At 39.2% G+C, this 21358-nt stretch overlaps 1 protein-coding gene across 1 annotated transcript in view; it reads left to right on the plus strand.

The window, feature by feature from the left end:
- The window catches only part of cwc22 (CWC22 spliceosome associated protein homolog), a 77707-nt gene extending 71904 nt beyond the window's left edge, over positions 1-5803 (plus strand). Inside the window, exons 19-21 of the mRNA XM_048534201.2 lie at positions 460-561; positions 664-890; positions 4826-5803. Of these exons, the coding sequence (XP_048390158.2) occupies positions 460-561; positions 664-890; positions 4826-5418 (922 nt within the window). The 3' untranslated portion in view covers positions 5419-5803. The remainder of the gene's footprint in view (positions 1-459; positions 562-663; positions 891-4825) is intronic.
- The last annotated feature ends 15555 nt before the right edge of the window (positions 5804-21358 follow it).

Consider the following 21358-nt stretch of genomic DNA (forward strand, 5'->3'; position numbering starts at 1 on the left):
AGCTGTATTTACGCAAAGTTGGAAATGAAACTCTTCTTTCCCATTAAAATTTGATTGTAGCTGACTTAATTAGACACAAACAAACAAGAAATGCATGAGATCACACGGTGTGAGCTTGGATGAACGCAGCAGGCCAAGCAGCATCAGAGGAGCAGGAAAGCTGACATTTTGGGTTGAGACCCTTCAGAATGTCAGCTTTCCTGCTCCTCTGATGCTGCTTGGCCTGCTGTGTTCATCCAGCTTCACACCGTGTGATCTCAGATTCTTCATCATTGGCAGTTCCTACTATCTTCATAAGAAATTCATGAAGTTTGATGTTGAGCACTTGAATATATTGTACGAGATTTTTGATTTTATTTTAATTGAAGTATATAATTTGCTTGTTGTGAGATTCACAAAGCAGAAGAATTGACATAATTTTATTATTAGGATTAATTTTTTATCAAATGTTTTTCCTAGGACATTACAGCCTTTCTTTGAAGGCCTCTTTCCAAGGGATAATCCACGCAATACGCGATTTGCTATAAATTTTTTTACTTCTATTGGTCTTGGAGGACTAACGTATGTAAACCTGCCTATTTCTACTTGTAATTTCTTTTCACCCAGTATTTAATTTAATTTGTGTTTGGCTCCAATAATATTTGATTTATGCTTCCACTTCAGAGATGAATTGCGAGAACACTTGAAAAATGCACCAAAAATAATAATGACCCAGCGACAGGATGTTGAATCATCAGATTCTTCGTCATCCTCATCCTCATCCAATTCAGATTCTTCAACTGATTCAGGATCTGAAAGCAGCAGTAGCAGCAGCAGCGACAGTGACAGCAGTTCTGGATCCTCGAGCGACAGTGACTCCTCATCTTCTAGCAGCAGTAGCAGTGTTTCAGGTTTGTACTTTTTCACTGTGTTTTTGTCCTTCTGCCCCACACAAAAAGAATTCAGTCATGCATCCCTTTACTGTCTAAAAACACAAATGATCTTTATCTAATACTGTTGATTTTGCTGTCAAATTTGTGCCAAAATGTTGCACAAAAACTGTATTTTGAAATTCCATTGATTCACTCTTCATAGTAACTGAGAGAATCTTTCAAGTTTGACTTTTTCATGTGTGATTGGAAAAGTACAAGTATAATATGAAACCTCTACAGTATTGTTAACATTGGAAAATTCATTTTGTTAAATGATAATCTATTTTCGCAAATGTGATATGTTTGGAGACCGGACTTCTAATGCAGTTTCTAGTAATTTATAAACTGAGGTGTGGTGCATTTGGTAAATTAACCATTTCAAGAGGCATTTCAGATCTTAGAAATGTTGGAGCTGAAACCTAATGGACGTTGTTTTGCAAAGACTGTATTCAGACACAGGAGCTTGACCTTTGTACCGTTTGAACAGTTACGGGACGCAGGCTGTACAACATGGTTTAACATTGTAACATTTTCAGAATGTCTGCCAAAAGTTTTGGAAACATTTTATCATTCCAAGCTGAAAATCCTTACAGTGCTCACCTTCAGATCTCTCCATTATTTCCATTTTCTGTCTTTGTCTTCCCCTTCCCTTTCCCTTTAGCCGAAAATCTCGACAGTTAGTTGACAGATCATTCCATGGCAGCTGTTGTTTTGTGATAAATTTTTCAAATTCCTACCGCTGATTTCTGAAAGCAGTGATTTAACCTTCCTTACTGTCAAGACTCAAAAGACCCAATTTACTGCCCATGCCAGCTTCAGCTAAGATCAGTAAATTTGACGCGGTGTTCCCTTTTGCCATTCCTTTTGACATGTTTCCATTCCAGTGGACTAGTATTTGGGGTGAATTTTCTGGTTTTGGTCTTTTTATTACTTATTGATAAATGCAGTAAACTCAAGATCTCCAACATTCTCTTGTGGAATAAGAATGCCAAAATACAAATAGCAAGCATATGACTAGAACATTGTTTTTAACCTTAATTGAACAACTTGGCCCTGCAATTGACTATCACATTATGTAATGAGAATAGGAATTGGGCAGGTAATTTCTCCTGTTGTGCTAAAAGGTTTTAACATTTTTCAGTTTAGATAGAACATAAATTATTGACAGGTTTTTTTGTTAATATCTGTTCATTGTTTGTGCATATAATGATTCTCGTCTGTTGCGTCAAAAGAACAAGTTGGCATTGTAAAATGCTGTTTAGTGGAGAATAGCATATACAATGTAACTCAAACAGTTTCGGTTATCTAACCTCTTCAAAAGTATGTAAATTTAATTTGTAGTGGAAATCTGAAGCTGAATTAATGCCATCAGAAATTGTGTTTTCATTCTCTTATGCATTATGATAGACAGGTTGAGTTTAACTGAATCGTAATACTTAGGTGCAAAAGGAAAAATTTGGAAGGTGTATCTTTAGTTAAGCCACAGATGGCTGTACTGTGAATCTGTTTGACTTGACCTGAACAGACAGATCCTTAACACCAAATGGATCTTTACAGCCTGTCAAACTGAGCATGGGTGAGCTGCTTTACTGTTATTTCTGTGTGCTCAATTAAACGGATTTTCTGGATGTGAGTTTGCTCGCTGAGCTGGAAGGTTAGTTTTCAGATGTTTTGTCACCATTCTAGGTAACATCATCAGTGAGCCTCCGATGAAGCGCTGGTGTTACGTCCCGCTTTCTATTTATCTGTTTCAGTTTCCTTGGGTTGGTCATGTCATTTCCTGTTCTTTTTCTCAGAGGATGATAGATTGGCTCCAAATCAATGTGTTTGTTGGTGGAGTTCTGGTTGGAATGCCATGCTTCTAGGAATTGTCGTGCGTGTCTCTGTTTGGCTTGTCCTAGAATGGATGTGTTGTCCCAATCGAAGTGGTGTCCTTCCTCATCTGTATGTAAGGATACCAGTGATAGTGGGTCATGTCGTTTTGTGGCTTGTTGATGTTCATGTATCCTGGTGGCCAGCTTTCTGCCTGTTTGTCCAATGTAGCGTTTGTCACAGTTCTTGCAAGGTATTTTGTAGATGACGTTCGTTTCGTTTGTTTTCTGTATAGGGTCTTTTAAGTTCATTAGCTGCTGTTTTAGTGTGTTGGTGGGTTTTAGGGGCTACCCTGATGCCAAGAGGTCCGAGTAGTCTGGCAGTCATTTCGGAAGTGTCTTTGATGTAGGGGAGAGCGGTTATGGTTTCTGGGCCCATTTTGTCTGTTTGTTTGGGTTGATTGTCAGCACCAACACACCACCAACACACTAAAACAGCAGCTAATGAACTTAAAAGACCCTATACAGACAACAAGCAAAACGAACGTCATCTACAAAATACCTTGCAAGAACTGTGACAAACGCGACATTGGACAAACGGGCAGAAAGCTGGCCACCAGGATACATGAACATCAACAAGCCACAAAACGACATGACCCACTATCACTGGTATCCTTACATACAGATGAGGAAGGACACCACTTCGATTGGGACAACACATCCATCCTAGGACAAGCCAAACAGAGACACGCATGAGAATTCCTAGAAGCATGGCGTTCCAACCGGAACTCCATCAACAAACACATTGATTTGGAGCCAATCTACCATCCTGTGAGAAAAAGAACAGGAAATGACACACCAACCCAAGGAAATCTAAACAGATAAATAGAAAGCAGGACATAACACTAGCGCTTCATCGGAGGCTCACTGATGATGTTACCTAGAATGGTGACGAAATGTCTGAAAACTAACCTTCCGGCTCAGCGAGCAAACTCACATCCAGAACCTCAACCTGAGCTACAAATCTTCTCAAAACTCGCAAACAGATTTTCTAATGTACCATTGAATGGATGTTCCTATTTGTCTTCTGAATTTTTGAAACAGATATTGGAGAGTGTAATAACTTCATGTTATGACAGCTAAATTTGTTCTTAGCTCTCCGGCTAATATTTTTTGAGTGGGACAGGTCATATTGCACATTTCACTGAAGGATGATAAAAAGCATCAAGTAAGTAAATGTGCCTCAAAGGGCAGATGATTCTGAACAGATGAGTTCCATTTACTTCTGTGGTTGAAATTGAAGAAAATGGATTGAAGACTCATCAAAGACTGATAAATTTTAGTATTAAATAGGCACTAGGAAATGAAGAAAGTAATGTAAATTTATACACAATGAGATTGTCTAATAGTCCTGAACAGCTGCAAGCAATCTGTTGAAACTACTGTTCATGTCCACTACCTTAATAAATCTGAGCCATTGGGAGAATATCATTTTTTAGAAGGTGATATTAGTTCTCCTGCTTCCCCAAATGCACTTTGTTAACATGCAAGTTACTGTTGCACCTAAACTGCATTTTATCCCAGATTCTTAAATATGTACAAGGACTGACTTACTGAACTGAACAACTCAATCCATTGTAATGCATTCTTTCTGGAAAGTTCTAGGGAACTATATTCCTTCCACTTTTCCCTGGCCACAAGGTAAATATCATATTTACTGCTTTGCTGGTGCATTACGATGTGAAGCCTAGTTTTGTTAATTCTGCAGTTACGTGGTAATAAAACAGGTGTTTGTTCATGTTGAATTCTGATGCCCCAGTTATTTCTTTGTTTTTGTAAATTCTAATTGAAATTGTGATTAATATAACGACAATCAGCGATTAGGCTGAAATTTAAATTAGCATACGGACAGATGCATGCAAAATGGCAGCTCCTCATTTGGCATGTACAATTAATGTAATTTAGTTTGAATTTGAAATGAAGTTTATGTAAATCTATCTATACCTTTTCAAAAGTACATGTATCTCAATTTGTGATAACGTAGCCAAACAGGAAAACATTTAAACATGTACATTTACAGTTATTGACTTCTTTTCTTAACAGATGATTTAAATTCAAAGAGCAAGAAGGTACAGAATAAAAACCAAGAGCAAGAAAAGGCGGACAGTAGAAAACAACCAAGTGAGAGAGAGCAATCTGGAAAAGAGCAGGAAAGCAGGTATTGTGGCAGCAGTGAGGAGCAGGAAAGCAAACTAGATAGAAATAGTGGCAGAACTTACAGACAGTCCAGAGATAGAAGAGATGAATCGACAAGGCATGATCGAGAAGAAATACACGAACGAGATCGGAAATGTTCTAATCGGGACAGGGGTCATGATAGACACAGAGACTTCTCAGATAAACGTATTGAAAGCAGAAAAGACACAAGAAACCATTCTCGTTCTGAAAATGACCGAAACAGCTCCAGGAGTAAAGATAACCATGATCACTACAGTCGAAGAAGAGAAAAGTCAAAATCTAAAGAGAGAAGTCGCAAGGAAATGACCTCAAGAAACAGTGAGGAGGACCGCCCCAAAAATGGAGTGGATAAGCGATCAGGAAAGCATGACCGTCAGGAGAGCAGATATGCTGAGCGCTCTAAGGATTACAGAAAGGACGAAGATAGGTGCAGAGAAAGTTCCCCAAGAAGACACTAAATAGAATTTAGTGCTATTATTTGAAAAACTGCATTGCCAAAGCTCTTGGGGAAGTATCAAGGCCACAGCCAAAACAGAAGGAACCACGTCTTGCATAGAACTGCTGATCTGTACGTAGTTTCCACTGGAACCTTAAAAACTGCCGTTTCCAGTTGTCATATTTTGTAATTAATTAAAAAAATCTGCATTTCAAATAAATTCTGAGGAAATACCTTCAAACAATTTTTCCTTTTGGACAAATCTGAAAGATGTGCAGATTTATTTTGTGGACAGTGATATCTTTGATAATGCATTTATAGAGGATTTGACATTCTCTTGCTCCATGTAAATGTTTTGTTTGTCAATTGAAATAAAAATCGTGCAGATATGTCACACCTGTGAAGAATTTTATCAAGCGTCATTATAGCGTCATTATAGTTCAATTTGTATTATGTTTTGGTTTTCGTAAGGTCTGTTTTTACCATTAATGAGCAAGGTTAAAAATCAATGTCAAACAAATAGATCCTTGAGTTTGGTAAGTAGATGTATTTTATTTTACTTGAAGTACATACTGTGAAGGTAATTAAATCAAATTGCAAGTATGCAAAAGGTGAATTTGAGATAGAAAGAGAATGCTATATCCAGAATAGAATTTGTTTTGTTCACAGTCAAGGTGTATAGTAGAATTTAGGATTATTACTTCAAAGTGCCTTTTCTGAAGTAATGGCAATGAACATTGACTACTGTAAATTTATGGGTGGATTGATCAAGTCAGTACAAGTCAGTTCAAAGCACTAACATTGCACTACAACTTAAATGAAAGGTGTTAACGTACTTAAGAATGCTTAAAATGTAATGCTGTTCATTCTATGATTTCACTATAAAGTTTGATACAAACATAAAATTAGTTGTTCAGAGCAGTATTGTGGAAACCAAAAGGTTACCTTTTTACTACTGAGATTTCTCAACTGAATCATAGAATCTCTACAGAGTGGAAGCAGGTCATTCAGCCATCAAGTCTGTACTGATCTTCTAAAGAGCATCCCATCCAGACCCATCCCCTACCATAACCCTCTAACCCTGAATTTCCCACGGCCAATCCACCTAACCTACAGATCTTTGGACTGTAGGAGGAAAGTGGAACACCCGGAGTAAACCCGCGCAGACACGGCAAATGTGCAAACTCCACACAGACAGTCACTCGAGTGGAATTGAACCGGCTCTCTGGCACTGGGGCAGCAGTGCTAGACGCTGTCACCATTCTACTGAAATGCTAAGGACATCTCATGATGTTTGTACACTTTATATATTTAGAAACCCTGGTTAGTAAGTTTGCAGATGACACCAAAATTAGTGGTGTAGTCGACAGTGAAGAAGGTAATCTAAGATTTGAAAGGAATCTCGCTCGATTGGGTCAGTACACTGAGGAGTGGCAGATGGAGTTTAATTTGGATAAATGTGAGGTCTTGCCTTTTGATAAAAGAAACAATGTCAGGGCTTACACAGTTAATGGTAGGACCCTGGGTAGTGTTAGCAAACAGATATTTCGGAGTTCAAGTACATAGTTCTTTGAAAGTTTTGTCACAGTTGGACAGGGTGGTTAAGAGGCATTTAGCACGCTTGCCTTCATTGCTCAAGCCATTGAGTATAGGAGTTGGGACATTGTGTTAAGGTTGTACAGGACATCTGTGAGGTTAGTTTTGGAGTACTGTGTATAGTTCTGGTCACCCTGCAAAGAATATTATTAAATTGGAGAGGGTTCAGGAAAGATTTACTGGGATGTTTCTGGGACTGGAGGATTTGACTTAAATGGTTAGGCTGGCACTTTTGTCACTTAGAGCATCGGAGGTTGAGGGATGGCATTATCTAGAGGTTTATAAAATCATGAGGGATATAGATAAGGTGACTAGCAAAGGTCTTTTCTCCAGGGTTGATGAGTTCAAAATTAGTGAATGTGTGTTTAGGGTGAGAGGAGAGACTTCTTATCAAGGGACCTGAGGGGCAACTTGTTTACCCAGAGCGTGTTTCATACGCGATATAAACTGCCAGTACAAGTGCTAGATGCAGGCTCAGATAGAACATTTAAAACACATTCAGACAAGTACATAATTATCAAAGGTTTAGAGGGCTGTGGTTAAACACATGCAAGTGGAACTGGTTTCGTTTGGGAAACTTGGTCAGTATGGATGAGTTGGAACAAAGGGTCTGTTTCCATGCCATATGACTCTGACTTTATTATTAATGGCCAAATTTTAAGCCATAATATGCTGTTGCTTTGAGGTAATAAGTGTGCAAATGACATATGCTCGCAATGTTGTTGAATTAGTTAGGACTGAAAGTGCAGATTGGCAGCTGTGAAAGGTTTATAAAATCTGGTTATTATGGTCTTAAATGGGTTTATGATGAACCACTTAAGCATTTTTCAAATAGTTTTTAGCTTAGTATAGTTAATTAAAATCATCTAAATGTAGTATACTTATACCTATTCCACAAATCGCATTGCAGTATTTGCTCATTTTGACAATTAATTCCCTGAAAGAGAGTAATGATGGTACGGTGACACTTATTACATGTGCCTTGTGCAGTGTGATAATGACTAATGTTCTTTTGATAGAGATGGTGCTCATTCAGTTGTTCTTGAGAGTTGTCAGATCTAAGTACATGATTAATGAATGAATGTCATAGTAGGTCCAAGTCAGAATGGTGAATGTCTTGAGAATTTGGCTGTTATCATAGTATAACCTATCTGCTACTATTGCGGTTCTCTTTTTTTAAATCAGGACCATGATCGATAGGCATTTGGTAGTACAAAATTTGAGCATTTCTGACAAAGGACGCATTATGTTGTCACTTTTTATCTTCCACTAAGCAGGGCAATGCGTCAGAGTACCAATAAAGGGGAAACCAACATTTATACTGTGTCAGGAAGTAGTGCTTTTTGGTTGGAAAGTGGACTCTGCTAGGGACATTGCCATGGGGAATGTAGCAGTTAATGATTGGCTAAGCTGCCAGGCAGGCAAGTTGACTTTGGTCAGGGCATTGCCCAGAGAGTGGTTGTCACATATTTCATTGAGTTGAAACAGGCATTGTACATGCATATGTCATTTCTGTCTGCTAACAAGGCCCTATGTAGCTTCCAGTACACAAGTGCACCCTAAGGAGGGCTCAACTGATGATCCTAAATTGGTTAAAAGGAAACTATTGTAGATGCTGGAAATTAGCAAGTGCTGAGCCAATCTGGCAGTTGGTGGAGACAATAAGAATTAACTTTTTGAGTTTGATAAGACTGTTTTAGTGGAATTCAAGGGAACCTCAGCTCCAAAGAAGAGCCACAGTGGATTTGAACTGTTAACTCTGTTTCTGTCTTGCCAAATGTTATCAAACCACTTGAGTTACTCCAGCACTTTGTTTTTACCTTAGATTGATTGATTGCCAACGTAACTCATCACACATTGAGCAGTATCCAGCGAATGTTGTGCGTTGGAAAAGGTCATTTTGTAGTTGGACACTGTGGCAACAAATGATCTTTTCAGCAGTACGCTACTGAAGAAAGAGTCATTGTTGCAATCAATCTTGTTTGTCCATCACAGCCTAAGTGCAATTCGGGTTGTACTTTGTGGCTGAGGGCCAGTCAAGTAGGTTGCTTTGTCCAGAATGACACTAAGCTCCTTGACTGGTGATGAACCTGCACCTGCCCAAATGAATGACAAGAAAGCCAATCACACTTTGCAAGCTTTCTTGACAGTAGAGAGCCTTTGAGAGCTCAGGAAGTAACAGTTAGGAAATAATCGCTTTGCAGAATGTTACTTTTTACTTTGCCAGATTTGAATTTGGCAGGTCATGTTGAACTTTGACTGGTGGTGGTTGTAAGGAATTCAGTAATGTGTTATCTTTGCAAGTCAGGGCAAGACAATTCGCTGTTCGTCTGTTGGAAAATGTCCTTGTTTAGCACATATGTGGTACTTGGTTCACTCTGCAATTTGACTGGACCAGGAACTGGCAGATTCTGCTGCCGTCTGACAAAATTCCTGTCCAAATTCAGAGTCAGACAGCGCAGAAACAGACCCTTCGGTCCAACCAGTCCATGCTAACTGTAAACCCGTTCGAGGAGTACAACATGACCCAGCTAAACCCATTTGTCCTATCCTTTTACCATCGCCTCTAACAAGAAGTGTGAGAATCCCATAAACGTTTTCCTTATTAGACTGAAACTATCAAATTCCTGGCCCTCTGCCTCTGCCTCATTTCTTTTTGTTTCTCTGTTCCCATGAACTGTGATTTTTTTGTTGTTATTTCTTAACTTGCCTGCTCCGTTAACAAGTTCAGCTCACCACTGGGACCCACCTCTTCCTCAACACTTTGCACATTAAATAGCTAACATCCCAGCCTTCCACGTTAGTTCATGTTAACTGCTTTCCTTCAGATTCTGTCTTCTGCTCCTGCTTAACCAGTTACTAGTGGTGTACCGCAAGGGTCGGTGTTGGGTCCACTGCTGTTTGTCATTTTTATAAATGACCTGGATGAGGGCCTAGAAGGATGGGTTAGTAAATTTGCAGACGACACTAAGGTCGGTGGAGTTGTGGATAGTGACGAAGGATGCTGTAGGTTGCAGAGAGACATGGATAAGTTGCAGAGCTGGGCTGAGCGGTGGCAAATGGAGTTTAATGCAGACAAGTGTGAGGTGATGCACTTTGGTAGGAGTAACCGGAAGGCAAAGTACTGGGCTAATGGTAAGATTCTTAGTAGTGTAGATGAGCAGAGAGATCTCGGTGTCCATGTACACAGATCCTTGAAATTTGCCACCCAGGTTGACAGGGCTGTTAAGAAGGCATACAGTGTTTTAGATTTTATTGATAGAGGGATCGAGTTCTGGAACCAAGAGTTTATGGTGAAGCTGTACAAAGCTCTGGTGCGGCCGCACTTGGAGTATTGTGTACAGTTCTAGTCACCGCATTATAAGAAGGGTGTGGAAGCTTTGGAAAGGGTGCAGAGGAGATTTACTAGGATGTTGCCTGGTATGGAGGGAAGGTCTTACGAGGAAAGGCTGAGGGACTTGAGGCTGTTTTCATGAGCGAGAAGAAGATTGAGAGGTGACTTAATTGAAACATATAAAATAATCAGAGGGTTAGATAGGGTGGATAGGGAGAGCCTTTTTCCTAGGATAGTGATGGCAAGCACGAGGGGGCATAGCTTTAAATTGAGGGGTGAAAGATATAGGACAGATGTCAGAGGTAGTTTCTTTACTCAGTAGTAAGGGAATGGAACGCTTTGCAACGGTAGTAGATTCGCCAACTTTAGGTACATTTAAGTCGTCATTGGACGTACGTGGAATAGTGTAAGTTAGATGGGCCTGAGATCAGTATGACAGGTCGGCACAACATCGAGAGCCGAAGGGCCTGTACAGTGCTGTTATGTTCTATGTTCTAAATCTTCTACTGTGAACCTTTCTCAAAAATCCTAGTTACTACTCATCAGAATCTGAATTTTTGTCTCTCAAATACTTGAACATGCAGCTGCCTGCTTAATCAATGCCTGTTTTTACTGTAATTCCATGTTTGAATGATATCAATCAACTTTCCAGCCCTGTCACATCAAAGCACAAATGACTTGCCATGTGACTAGTAAACACATGACTGGGACCTAAACTGAAGTGAGGTTTGTGAACAACTGTGTGCAGTGTGTTCAGTATGTCATTGTTAACTCTGGTGTTTCCGACACTTGTAGAAATGCAATCATATCAAAGCAGCAGCTGCCCCCCACCACATTTAGTGAATTGATTCCATGGCTTGCATCATTACAATGATTCTGAAGTTCGTGCTTATTTCACCTTTTAAATTTTGCACCAGCGAAGTACCCTCAACTTTCTACTACAGTTATCTGCCCCCCACTCAAGTGGCTGGGGCCAGTTTATGCACAGGAGAGAGCAACTTGAGCAGTTATAGATGGTGTTCAAGAGGGTGATCAAAGAATAGGGCAGGAAATTGAGACTGAGGAAAGAGATGTTGGAAGGTTAGGACTTTGGACAGGGGAGAACAGTGAAAGCAATGGGGAGGCAAGGAGAGGATGATGGAGAGGGGGAGACTGATGAACAGGACTTGTAATCTTGTTAAGTGAGAAAAGAAAGTGAAATGAGAAGATGAAGGGCAGCACAGTTGTCTCAGGCAGGAAAGAAAACAAAACTGGTAAAAGATAGTGAGGCAAGGATGATGGGAAACGAGAAGTGAGGTTGACTGGAAGTTTGGCGTAGGATTCCTTAGAGAGTCGGGAGCAGTAGAAAGAAAAATAAGTTAAATATACTTTTTTTTTCACTGCTTGGTGAATTGGGAATGTGTGTACAGATGAAATGAAGGAGGACTGGTAGCAGCCAAAGTTCATGTTGTGCTGAGGAACATAGCTGAGAGGAAAAGGAATGTTCAAAAGAGAAGCAGGGAAATATTGCTTGTCACTATTTTTTGCTGTTGCCTCGAGCAGACCTTTGAAGGATGACTGTGGAAATGGTAAAACTAATCTGAACCTGCATGACACATTCTGCACCTATGTTTCCATCTATTTTGTAGAAGTATCCAAAACAAACACAAAACTGTCTTAAAGTACTTGGTTATTGCAATGCTGATTTCACAGTTAGCTGAATAAATGAGAATCTTTGTTACATTCCAAAGTTCTGTCCCCAAAATGGTCAAATCAACTATGTCTGTACAGAACATAGGGTTTATTGAATGCCAGGATGTTTGATCGGTTTTACTCTGTCATTGATGTATCTAATAGGAATTATTTACTTCTGTTAAATACAAAACAAACTGGTTTCCAGACAGATAGCAGTTTTAACGAGCATTATGAGTTATGTTGGAAATCCAGGCAGCATTATCTAACTCTTCGAACGGATTAAAACTTGAAAAACATAAATTGAGTTTCTGTGCGTGTCGTGATGTTTCATGGGTGAGCTGTGCAGTGACTTGAAGATGCAAAAATGTCTCACTTTGTTGTTCCTAAAGAGTTCTTAATTTGGGAATGATTTATTAATGATTCTTAAATAAAACGTGAACTTCTTGATCGAGTTGGTCATCTCAGGTAACTCGGAAACATGAATGTATTGATTTTGTTTTGAAGTATGATTGATCTGTCGAGTTTGTGGTTGCAATCACGTCATATAAGTATGTATACAGTAATACAAGTTAAACAGAAATTAATCTACTTAGTATGCAATAATGTATGCATTCAGAGTACTTAAAATTGTACAGTTAATCATGTTTCTGATGTGATCATATTAATTTGTAGCATCTTTTAATTAAAGGAGCTGTATGCTTTAATCTGTGCCTGACTATCCTTTTTAAACAGAAAACCATTTTAGGTTTCAAATCTTAGCGAGATCTATTTTTCAGAAACCATGTAGCTAGTCTTAGTTAAAGTACCATTATGCCAAGTCAGTCATTTGCAGCACAGAAGGAGGCCATTTAGTAAATTGAACTCATATAAGCTCCTCACAGAGCAATCCTCAGTCCCACTGTACTTTAGTTTCACTAAATATACAAAGTGTCACACAAAAATGATATATCTATGAAACGCTGAATGTTTTATTATCGCAACATTGTTCAATTCGCTATTGAGTTCCTGATTTTGATCGTATAATGTACAGGGAATACCAAGTGGAGTCATCTTGGATGAAAGTTCAAGCTGTTCTTGTACTGATTGAAAGGTGTTTGCAAGCCATACTGGTGTAAGTGTAAAGTTAGGCCTCAGCTTCCTGCAAGTGCTATGTCTGATGCCAGGGTCAGTTGCAGAAAAGAAAAAAAAGGCATAACAAGCTGCCTACCAAAAAAGGCATGCAATTAATGTTTCCAGCCTACTTGGAATTTTTTGGTGATAAGACATTTTGGAAATGAGCTGAATAGTACAGATGTCGTGTTTTTAATTGGATATTAAATTCAGAACATGCAGTTGATTAATATACTTTGGAATATTGAGTGGAAAGTGATCAGACCAAACATTTGTTCCATGCGACAAGTAAGGTATAGCAATAATTTGTATCTAAATGTTTGAAATGTTTTACACAGTCTACCTTTTACAGAACTGTATGTTTTGGTGATACATTGGAGTAAGCACATGCAAAAGCATACAGCTCCTTTACATCAGCAAATGAGAAATTAAATTGAGTCTTCCCTAAGAATGTTCCATTTGCTCATGATGACAATGTTCTTTGCTTGCCAAAAGTCAAATTTTGTCAGATGAACAAACTAATATGTGACCAATGACCATTCAATTGTCAAAGGTTAAAATGGCTGATTTGTTTGAGTTATTTTCTTCATTCAGTTCAAAGTAGTAACCTGAAGTGACATACTGAGAAAAGTTTAATGTAACTGTGCTTTGGCTTTCCATTTATTGAGGCAGTGTTCACATTTCAGGAAATGGTTTTATCTAAATACAGAAGAAGAATTTGGTGTGTTAGGAATTTGGAAGTGCACCTAAGACTGATGATATTCACTTGTACATCAATTTCTCACAGTTTAAGTTATAAATGCTCAATTTTTTGGCACAGTTGCAGTAAGGAAGCAACTACGTTGGGGAGAATCTGTACTGCATTACATCCTATGTTTGTTAAAGCTCCCAAACATGTTAGGGAAAGCAAACTACAAAATTCCGGTATCTGAATAGCAATTGAGATGGTCTTTTGAAAAATAGACATGTTTTCATATGTCGGGGGCTTTCACTGAAACTGGCTCATTTTGTTTAATTTTCATTAGTACACTCGACTTGCTTGACTAAATATACACCAAATATTCTGTCAGTGGTGCATTGCCAATCATAAGCAATGAAATACATGTAAGTTGTTGTTTACAGTTGTGGGCAAGTCGAATTAGATGTGACATGCAGAATGGGTACATTCTCCAGCATCTGCAGTTCCCATTATCTCTCACATATATAACAGGTGATGACTTTTGAATGGCCTTACATTGGTACCAGTATTTAAAGGCCAGCCAAATTGAATCAGATGGATTCGAAGTAAGATGATGCAGAACAACAATCTTTTTCAAATTGATGCAGCCATTTCTTAGTTATTTTCAGCTCATGGATAATTCTGTTAAAAGCAAACAGAATAATTGCATTGAATATACAGATCATTGTATTCAACCAAGCGTCAGTAGATTTTTGTGCAATTTTATAACCTGAAGCACATCCATCATGAAATTGCAAAAACCTTTTCCAGATGGCAGACTGTAACAAATCGGACACCACTTCGATCAACAAATTGAAAGCATATTTGCCGACTGAAATGAATTGTAAAACAGGTTGTAAACTTGGATACTGTTAAGGTGACTGAAACATCGAGGGCACAGCAGTTATCCACATATTTCAAAATTCCTTACTTTGGTACAGCTACCTTCTGACAAAGCCAACTGAATTTAACAAAACCCAATTTTCATTTAACATTGCAGTTTAAGGCAAAGATGTATTCAAGATGCTTTACCCCAATGTTTTTTCCCCCCACAGTGAAAGTTAAGTTGATGTCCCTGGAGCATTGGAACAAGTGGGTTAAATTGTTGCAGAATACCTATCTGTTTGTCAGAGAAGTCACAGGATCACCTTGTGTCTCTGATGGCCTTGCTATTACAAGTTGAGATGTATTAATGTGGCAAAGTGCAAGGTGTTCTGTAACTTCACCCTGCAAAATATGTGTACCTCCCATGTCCCCTAACCATTGACTACATGACCAACTATATCAGGACTTCCATGTAGTGCCTTTCACAATGTCCGGAAGTGCTGACTTTCTGGAGAGCCAACAAAATGCTCTTGTTCTAATGTTGGAAGTGCAGTAGCTAATTTCTAAGGGATAATTTCCAACAAACAGCATATGCTGACAATATAATTTGTAATAGTGATGTTGGTTATAAATTTTGGCATTATTGTCAGGAAGTGCAATTTTTTAACGTTCATCCAGGACATGTCTCAAGTTTCAGAGACAACAAATGAGCAGAAATCAGTCATATCAACCTTGAGTTTGCTGCACCATTCAATAGCATGGTTGATGTGATTACTCCATATTCCTCCCTATCCCTGATAACTTTTACTCCTTTGCTATCAAGAATCCATCTATTTCCTCTGTTTAAAAATTAAAGGATTCTGTTTCTGTCACATCTCAAGTTCCAAAGATACATCATTATCTGTGAGAAAAATATTCTCATCTTTGTCTTAAACAGATGGCCCTATATTTTGAAACAGCAGCTCTAAATTCTAGATTTCCCTGCAATGATCTTTCCACATGCATTCTGTCAAATCTTTTCAGATTCTTGTGTTTTTCAATTGCCATCTCCTACTTTTCTGATATTTTTTTGTGAACTTTGCATGGAAATATTGGCCAAACAAGGCATTCATTGTCATTACTCCACTGAAAGTAATGGGATGGTCAGGCATCAGCACATGTGCAAATAACGGCAAAAAAATGTTATCAAACATTCTGCACTTTACAAGAGGATGTACTTTGGAAGGTCCCTTGATTGAGATTATTGGAAAATCTACGAACTGATGGAACGTTCAATTGTTATGTGCTTGGAAATGTTGTGTTTTGTGAATATGCTATTTTGAATGGATGACCAACTTCATAATTACTCCTAAGCATCCTCTTTTCCCCAAACAGCTTAATTCATAATTATGGAATGTTCAATATCTTCACTTTAATTTTTGCACGTTTCATATTTTACAGTTGGCAAATCTATTTTAGCTTCAAAACCCAAGCTTAAACCATATATTTAGTTATTGCAATTTGTGAGTTGGAAGTAGAAGGATTGAGTCTCTTCACTTCTTGGTTTTCTGTCGCAATACTTGAATGTGATTGGCTGCTTACCATGATTGTTAACATCACTGCTGCTGCCTTAAGAATGTGTTTCCTTGGCATCTGATTTAAATTGGCAATGGGAAAGGAGAAACCCATGCCGTAGATATACTGAGATCTTTTGGACAACTTTCTTTGAGGTCAGCAGCAAGCTGTGCTTCTCTCAGCCTCTTGCTTCTTCAACGGTTGTGTTATGCTTGCTGTGTCATCTGTTATTTGTCTGCATTTTGCAATAGAAAAGCAATGTGTTTGGATGAAAATGATGAAACATATGTCACCCAATTGTAATGTCAAAATCTAACCATGTGATTTTCTGGGTAAGCACATTACCTTTACAATGATATGGAACACTGTACAAAAATCAAGGGCAAGACTGCAGTTGAGGAATAAAGGTTCTTCAGTTTGTTTCTTGTGAACTTGTACAGGGGTGGCATTGAAATTTTGAGTATACCATGAAAACGGCCTGCCCACTTTGTGCCATATTCTGTGTTTTGCGTCATGGTTTTACTGTCTCTCTTGAGTTGCTGTTCACAAATGAAACCTCACAGCAGTTTTGCTTTTAAAAAGCCAGCTGTTGTATCAGCAGCTCCTCAAATGTAAGTTCCAGAACTGCATCTTGAAATGAAGCTCTTCATAATCAGGTTTATTGCAGGACTTTTTCCTCAGTTTTTGAAGAGCTCCGGCACGGTGGCTCAGTGGTTAGCGTTGCTGCCTCACAGCGTCAGGAACCTGGATTCAATCCCAGCCTTGGGCGACTGTGTGGAGTTTGCACGTTGCCTCCTTGTCTGTTTTGGTTTTCTCCAGGTGCTCATATTTCCTCTCTCAGTTTGAGGATGTGCAAGCTAGTTAGATTGGCCATGTTAAATTGCCCACAGTATCCAGGGGTGTGTGGATTAGCCTTGGGAAATGCAGAGTGACATGAATACAGGGTGGGGGTGTGGGTGATGAGTCTGGGTGGGATGCTTTTAAGACACTAGGAATTCTATCCAATGCTGTTTTCAGATAAACTACCCATTTCCCCCTTCGTACTCCCAGCATGTAATGTGCACAGAACTTTTTCCTGGTTTAAGGAACAGACATTGCGTGTCCTTGATAGGTATGTCCCTGTCAGGCAGGGAGGAAGTGATAAGGTAAGGGAACCGTGGTTTACCAAAGAAATTGTATCTCTTGTTATTTGGAAGAGGGAGGCCTATGTGACGTTGAGACGAGATGGTTCAGATGAGGCGATGGAGAGTTACAGATTAGCTAGAAAGGATTTAAGCAGAGAGCTAAGAAGAGCAAGGAGGGGACATGAGAGACATTAGCTGGTAGAATAAAGGAGAACCCTAAAGCTTTCCATAGGTATGTGAGGAATAAGAGGAAGACTAGGGTAGGAATAGGGCCAGTAAAAGTCAGAAGTGGGATTTTTCCAAGGATTCTCTGGGAAGCTAGGGAGGAGGTGGTGGGAGCCTTTGGTCTTGATCTTTGAGTCCTCATTGTCTACAGGTTTAGTACCAGAGGACTGGAGGATTGCACATGTTGTGTCCTTATTCAAGAAGGGCAGTAGAGATGACCCAGGTAATTATAGACCAGTGAGCCTTACATCTGTTGTAGGAAATGTTTTGGAAAGGATTATAAGAACTAGGATCTCCAATAATCTAGCAAGCAACAATTTGATTGGAGATAGTCAACATGGATTCGTCAATGGCAGGTTGTGTCTTACAAACCTCATTGAGTTTTTTGAGAAGGTGACCAAGCATGTGGATGAGGGTAGGGCAGTTGATGTGGTGTGCATGGACTTCAGTAAAGCCTTTGATAAGGTTCCACGTGGTAGGCTATTGGACAAAATGCAGAGATATGGGATTGAGGGAGATTTAGCAGTTTGGATTAGAAACTCGTTTTCTGTAAGAAGGCAATGAGTGGTGGTTGGAAAATATTCAGCCTGGAGTCCGGTCACTCGTGGTGTGCCTCACAGATCTGTTTTCTGACCACTGCTGTTTGTCATTTTTATAAATGACTTGGACGCAGGCATAGGTGGATGGGTTACTCAGTTTGCAGATGACACTAAAGTCGGTGGAGTGGTGGGCAGTGTGGAAGAATGTTGCAGGGAGACTTGGATAAACTGCAGAACTGGGCTGAAAGGTGGCAAATGGAGTTCAATGCGGCTAAATGTGAGTTGATTCACTTTGGGAAGAATAGTAGGAAGGCAGAATACTGGGTCAATGGAAAGATTCTTGGTAGTGTGGATGTGCAGAGGGATCTTGGTGTCCATGTACATAGATCCCTGAAATTTGCCACCTAGGTTGATAGTGCTGTTAAGAAGGCTTACAGTGTGTTAGGTTTTATTGGTAGAGGGATTGAGTTCCGGAGACATGATGTTATGCTGCAACTGTACAAAACTCTAGTGCGGCCTCACTTGGAATATTGCGTACAGTTCTGGTCGCCCCATTACAGGAAGGATGTGGAAGCATTGGAAAAGGTGCAAAGGAGAGGGCCGAAGGGCCTGTACTGTGCTGTATTGTTCTATGTTCTTGGTCTGGAGCACAGACCCTATGAAGAAAGGCTCAGGGACATGGGCCTGTCCTCATTGGAGAGAAAAAGCCTAAGAGAGGATTTAATAGAGACATAGAAGATGATCAGAGGATTAGATAGGGTGGACGGTGAGAGTCTTTTTCCAAGGATGATGACTTCAGTTTGTACAAGGGGGCACAGCTGCAAATTGAGGGGTGATAGATTTAAGACAGATGTCAGAGGCAGGCTCTTTACTCAGAGAGTGGTAAGGGCGTGGAACACCCTGCCTGCCAATGTAGTTAACTCAGCCACATTAGGGGTATTTAAACAGTCCTTGGATAAGCAGATGGATGATGATGGGATAGTGTGGGGGGAGGGGCTTAGATTCGTTCACAGGCCGGCGCAATATCGAGGGCCGATGGGCCTGTAATGTGCTGTGTTGTTCTATGTTCTGTAACGGTGTGAAGTAGCAAGGCATTTCACACAAAAAGGCAACACTCAACATTGAGATGCCATGAAAAACTAGTGATATTCGGCATTGATTTTTAATCTGCACGTATTACTGTATCGGTTTGCATGTCATAATGCATTGAATGAAATTGTATCTGTTGAAATTCCTATCATAGCTGAGGTGGTTTTAGTTTGAGTTAATTGGTAAGAGAATCACTCGTCACTCACTATGATGTTAATTCATAGTTATCTTCGTCCATTGTTTGCATCGACATCTCTACAGTGTTTCACTTCCTTATCATGCACACCCTTTGTCCTGTGTGTATCAATCATGCATTGGTAACAGTATAAATTGGCCAGACGTTATAATGATTTGGATGCATCTTCTTTCAGAAACAATATTAACTTTGATTACAGATTGTATTTTGAGTTTTTAACAAAATCATTTTTCCAGTATCAATTGAGGCTTTTAACTGTCGTTATATTTTATGAAAATAATCGCATGCAACAAGGATTTTGTGTCATTTTAACTTTTACTTGAAGTTCTGATTGAATTGAAACGGTTTACCCGGTTTATTTTTATGAAATTATCCCCATTTCAGTCAAGTTGAAATATCATATTGTAAATGATTGCACTGCAACCCTCTTAGTTTATTGCATTAAATGTTGAGGATACAAATACTTAGCCTTGCTTAAAATTACTTTGTTTCTGTTATTGCACAGATATATCCCGAGTTCTGATTTTTACGGGTTGAAAGAATTAGGCACTTGTCATTTTTTACTTGTAACATTGTTGTTCTATAAGACACGAGAAACATTGCTCCCGTAGTATTCGGTCGGTTCATCACTGCGATAACAGTTTCTTTTATAGAGTTAACAAGTGTTCATTATGTCGATTTGAGTGAAGTAATTGAGAGTTGGAACAAATACCAGAGAGGGGGAAAAAATCAAGCAAACAATTTCAAGGATGTAATTTTTCAGTTGCCATTTTAAATGAACACCTTCCTGCTCTACATCAGTTCCAAATAGACGTGCTATTTCGAGCATTCTGTGACACAGTTTGATTGTTTGGCAGTGATACCACAGGTTGGCATATTTCCCGTTAGAATCCAAGATTCTTCAGTACATAGCTCGACGTCTGTTATTTCAGGTTTGAAATATAATCTGACTGGAATGAAATAAATGAGATTACTTTTGGATCCCTGCTCCAGATTTATGCTACAACACTGCTGCAGCTTCAGAATGGTGCTTTCTTTTCCTTTCAATGGAAGCACATCCGAATATTCACGTGTGGATTCTGTGCTAGGAGATAACCTACACGTGCTTTGAATTACCAAGTGTTTCAGTGGAATTAAGGTTATAATCAAGTTTTACGAATAGAAAAGCAATTAATACAGACAAAATACATTGTATTTTTTTCCTTTCTCATATCTCATTCATAGCTCACAGCCAGAATTGCACAATTGAACACACAGTTTGATGGAAGGGAAGACCTACTGAAACACCCCACCTACTATCTAGCCAGAAATCTCTTGCAGTTTCGTCATCAGCATATTCAGTCTGGGAATTTGGCCGAGGGATAATAACACTTTATCCCCCTTACTAAAGCCGACTTGGCTGATCCGGTTTTGTTACTTGTCTCGCCCAAATCAGCATGTGTTGCTGTTTTAACTGAAATCGCACTTTGGTCTGTACCCTTAGATTTCTGAGACTGTTTTCTCCATACAAGATAGCAGCTTGTTCTGTACCTCTCACCTTTTCTTTAAAACCCATGTTCACTCCCGACCGCCTAAATAACTATTCTTCACTGATATCTTCACTGATGTCCTCCTTCAGCATGAACAATTTCTTTAGTGATTTTCATTCCCTGTAAACTCCACACACTCTTCACCGAGTGGATTTAGATTTGGACGTATGCATCATACATGTTTTACTCCATCACTTTCTCAATTAATCAATTTACTTTTGGTGATTTTAACTGCCATCTTAATTTGCTGTGCTTTCGATGCTCCAAGATTGAGGAAGGACGCTAAGGTACTGAAATCAATGTGCATTTAAATGCTATCATCCACATTCACCCTCTTGACTGCTATTTCACGTGGCTTTGCTAATCCCATCTTATCAACACACATGTCTCTGATAATGTTATTGCACTATTTTGCAGCAACTTTCTCTTTTCCCCTCCCAATCTTAATT

Source organism: Stegostoma tigrinum, chromosome 7 (genome assembly GCF_030684315.1).
Source record: "Stegostoma tigrinum isolate sSteTig4 chromosome 7, sSteTig4.hap1, whole genome shotgun sequence".
Lineage (NCBI taxonomy): Eukaryota > Metazoa > Chordata > Chondrichthyes > Orectolobiformes > Stegostomatidae > Stegostoma > Stegostoma tigrinum.